Source organism: Camelina sativa, chromosome 11 (assembly GCF_000633955.1).
Source record: "Camelina sativa cultivar DH55 chromosome 11, Cs, whole genome shotgun sequence".
Lineage (NCBI taxonomy): Eukaryota > Viridiplantae > Streptophyta > Magnoliopsida > Brassicales > Brassicaceae > Camelina > Camelina sativa.
Window position 1 is genome coordinate 35,900,410 of NC_025695.1, and position 4,775 is coordinate 35,905,184.

A 4,775-nucleotide genomic window follows, 5' to 3' on the forward strand; every position below is an offset into this window, starting at 1 on the left:
ACTCACAAGCCACAAAGTCTCGGAATATGGTGGTAATAGGAGAACCAAAGTCCCCCAACTGTCCTTAGAGCAAGCGATTCTGAACACGTCTGAGTTCTATCCCTACAAGGTTTCCTTCCCGTGGTTTGCGTAAAACAACACAATGTCCTACCACCACATATCCCCTCACTGGAATACCTCATGAACACACAAGGATCATCAAAATGCCACAACGGCCTCCACAAAGGCCAACAAATATCCTAAACAGGACCGCCACAAATGCTAAACAAATGTCCTGAATATGATCGCCACTAAGGCCAAACAATGTCCTAAACAGGACCGTCACAAATATCAATTGTCCCGAAGGACCGTCACGAAGACCACTTGTCCCGAAGGACCGTCACGAAGACCACTTGTCCCGAAGGACTGTCATAAAGACCATACATCCCGAAGGACCGTCACAAATACCATTCATCCCGAAGGATTCCCTAAACAGGCCACACATCCCGAAGGACTGTCATAAAGACCACTTGTCCCAAAGGACCGCCTAAACATGCAACATTGGCTAAACAACCAGCCACAAAGGCCACAAAATTGGCTAAACAGCCTGCCACAAAGGCCACACAATGGCTTAACAGCCCGCCAAAAATGCCACACAATGTCTCAAAAGACCACCACACACGAGCACACAATGATTCAACAGTATGCCACGAAGGCCACACAAGCCCCTCCAAGGCTCACAAGCACAAAAAAAAAATGGACAAACTCTAACTCTCATAAAACTTTCCATTTGTAGAACTTTACACTTTTGAAAACTTTCCTCTTTTAGAAACTTCCATTTCAGGAAACTTCCATTTCAGGAAACTTTCCTTCTTTAACCACTGCCTCGCGGAATTTCGTATCCCGAACAGCACCTCATCTTGTTACTTAGGCGCACAACTAACCACCCCTAAGCAACCAAGTAAGAAATGAGATGGGCTGGAATACTCCATTCCCGCTCCAGCCACGGACTACAACAGGGACTAGGCTAGACAAATTCAAGTCGCGGCCTACTTCTCAAACCACTTCTTGAACCTTGCCTTCACATAACGGTGTACGACATAGCCTCCCATAAAACGCCTCATAAGGAGTCATCCTAATACTCGTTTGATAGCTGTTGTAGTAAGCAAACTCTACCAAGCTAAGGCGATCTGCCCAATGGCCACAACAATCCTGCACACACATCCTCAGCAAATTCTCCAGCGTCTAGATCGTCCTCTGTGACTATCCATCTGTCTGGGGATGATAAGCTGTACTCATATGCACCTTAGTGCCCATCTCTGCCTGAAATGCTCTCCAGAACAGCGAAATGAACTTGTAATCCCTATCAGACACAATACTCGCTGGCACCCCATGCAACCTGACTATCGCCTTCACATATTTCATAGCCAAGACTGCTGCTCCATAAGTTTTCTTAATGGCTAGAAAATATGCCGACTTAGTCAACCGGTCCACAATAAACCAAATAACATCAAAGGTCCGAGACACTGGCAATCCCACCACGGAGTCTATCGTGATCATATCTCACTTCCACTCTGGAATGGGCAGACTCATCAGCAACCCGCCTGGAACCTGATGCTCAGCCTTCACTAACTTACACACATCGAACCTCGCGGCCCAACTATTTACATCTTTTTTTCATCCCGACCCAGTGATAGTACCTCTTGAGATCACGGTACATCTTAGCCGCTCCTGGAAAAATAGAGAACATGCTCGCATGAGTCTCCCTCACGATCTCCTGCCTCAACCCCTCATCCTTGGGCACACAAAGCCGCCGGTGCACCAAAATAGTACCATTAGCTGAGACCTGATACTCTGAGTCAACATCCTTAGAGGCTCACCAGCCCCAAATCCTTTTCCTAAGTCAACCGCACCCTGCTCAGAAGATCTGCTCTATCAGCTGCCTCCAAACCCAACGGCTCCTGAGAAACCGCACACAAACTCAACGCATTGATCTCTCCTACCAAAGACTCCATGTCCTACTCCTGGGCCAAAGCCGCCCGCTTCCGACTTAGAGCATTTGCAACGAAGTTAGCCTTACCGGGGTGGTAGGCTATCTCCAGATCGTAATCCGCCACCAGCTCCATCCACTGCCTCTGCCTCAAATTCAGCTTAGGCTGAGTGAATATATCCTTCGGGCTCTTATGATCTGTAAACACATGTACCTTTGCACCATAAAGATAAGATCTCCAAATCTTCATGGAAAAAACTATAGTAGCCATCTCCAAATCATGAGTAGGATAATTGTCCTCATGCTTCCACAATCGCCGCGAAGCATAGGCAATCACCTTCCCATGCTGCATCAACACACACCCCAAACGAACTCTGGATGAATCTGTATAAACCACATAGGGCTCTCCCTGCTATGACAATGCCAACACTGAAGTAGTAGTAAGTATCTCCTTCAGGCTTGCGAAACCCTCTTCACACTCCTGGGACCAAACAAAAGAAACCTCCTTCCCTGTCAACTTATTCATCGGTTGTGCCTTGCTCGCAAAGCCCTACACAAATATTCTGTAATAACTTGCCAACCTAAGAAAACTCCTGATCTCTGTGGCATTTTGCGGTCTAGGCAAATCCCTGATGGCCTGAATCTTCTCCGGATCTACATAAACCCTCTCTGCAGACACAATGTGACCCAGAAAACCCATCTCACGCTGCCAGAAACTACACTTGCTCAACTTAGCAAACATCTTCTGCTCCCGCAGCTTCTCCAGAACTGCCCTCAAATGCACTGCATGCTCCTCATGACTCTTGGAATAAACCAGGATGTCGTCGATGAAAATGATGAAAGACACGTCCAGAAACTCCTGAAACAGGTTGTTCATCAATCTCATAAATGCTGCTGGTGCGTTAGTCAAACCAAACGGCATCACCACAAACTCATAATGCCCATACCTCGTCCTGAATGCAGTCTTCCTCACATCTACCTTGTCTATCGGAATCTGATGATAATCCGACGCCAGATCTATCTTGGAGAACCAAGTAGCACCTCTCAACTGATCCAAAAACTCATCGATCCTGGGAAGAGGGTACTTGTTCTTCACAGTGACCCGGTTCAGACCCCTATAATCAATACACAAGCGGAATCTCCCATCCTTCTTCTTAACGAATAGCGCTGGCGCTCCCCACGGTGATACACTAGGACGAATGAATCCCCGACTTAACAAATCCGTTGGTTTATTCTTCAGCTCTACTAGACTAATAATCAAGTATGCCGACATCAACTCACCACCACTCTTGCCTGTCCAAGAGCCTCTAGTAACTTGCCTCTAAGGGAAAATTCCGAAAGACATCTTATTCCAACATAGTTTTCCTCGGCACCATACTCGACATCCCCGAAACCCTAGTTTGTGTCGACCAACACCTCCACATGGTGTCGATCGACACTCGCCAAAGTTATCGAATCGTCCTCGCGTTGGTGTCGACCGACACCCCCACTAGTGTCGACCGAGACCAATGTCGAGCATCGATTTCATTCGAACAGAAATTCCGAAACTCGCCTCTAAACTTCTCCCATTTGATCCCTGCATTCTCAGAAGCAAAACCAAGCCATAGAAGGCACAAAACCTCATAGGAACTCAAAGGAAACAGTCACACAAGCAAAAAAATCATATAGAATTAGAGATCTTAGCTTAGATAAGCCATGGTCATGCACTTACATTGGCCAAACAACAAGATTTTAGCCCCAACAACGAAAACTAGCTCCACAACAACCTTTCCACACGTCTCTAGCCTTGGAAACTCACTCTCCAGGTAGAGAACCACACCAACAATGACCAGAATCTCCAAAAACTCAAGAACGCTCTGAGTAAACTCTCCTTTCTCCCTTCTTTTTCTCATAAAATTAAAAGCGGCTAAAGAGGTGAAAGAAGATGACTTATCCTTTATAAACTTGGAACTAGGGCTCTCTTAAACCAACCATGTAAACCGGAAGATTAAAATCGAGCCGATCGAACCATCCGCAAATGGTGTTGACCGACACCCTAACCAAAATTTCAATTTTTGGTTTGTGGTCGTTACAATTATTTACTTTATGTTCATACAAACTTGAAGTGGATCATACATACTTAGCCACAAATATGTGTTTACATGACTTAGTATTGACCACTGCAGTAAGGTCAATTCAAATGGTAAAATTGTAAAAAAAAAAAATGTTTAGATGGTAAAATTGCAAAAAAATTAAATAATTTAGAGGTTCTTTTTGCACAAACCCTATAAATTTCTATATTTAATATTTTTGAAAATTTAGAAATTATTGAAAACCAATTTGAACCACGACCCAATAATGAATCCGGTTCGGTTTGCAAAATAGCAAGTTGTTTAATTCCTCCCCTGGCTGACCTAAAGGAGCGTCGTTCCCGTTCACTCCAGCCGCAGCACCATTGTGGCTAAGGTCACAATCTCTTTCTAGTTCTTCAGGAAATTTGTTTCCGATGGGTGTACCGTCGTTCTACAAATGGTTAATTGAAAGGTATCCGTTGATTCTACAAGAAGTCATTGAAGAAGAACCACTCGAGGTTAATGGCGGCGTCACGATCCCAGTCGATACAAGCAAACCAAATCCTAATGGTTACGAGTATGACAATCTCTATCTCGACATGAACGGAATCATCCATCCATGTTTCCATCCTGAAGACAAGCCTTCTCCTACTACGTTTACGCAAGTGTTTCAATGTATGTTCGATTACATTGATAGGCTTTTTGTGATGGTTCGGCCTCGGAAGCTCTTATTCATGGCTATCGGTGAGTGTTTT

General features: G+C 45.0%; 1 protein-coding gene across 1 annotated transcript in view; it reads left to right on the forward strand.

The window, feature by feature from the left end:
• Positions 4,345-4,775, forward strand: part of LOC104725247 (5'-3' exoribonuclease 2) — a 7,536-nt gene continuing 7,105 nt past the window's right edge. The window contains exon 1 of the mRNA XM_010443872.2: positions 4,345-4,764. Coding sequence (XP_010442174.1) covers positions 4,455-4,764 — 310 coding nt within the window. The 5' untranslated portion in view covers positions 4,345-4,454. The remainder of the gene's footprint in view (positions 4,765-4,775) is intronic.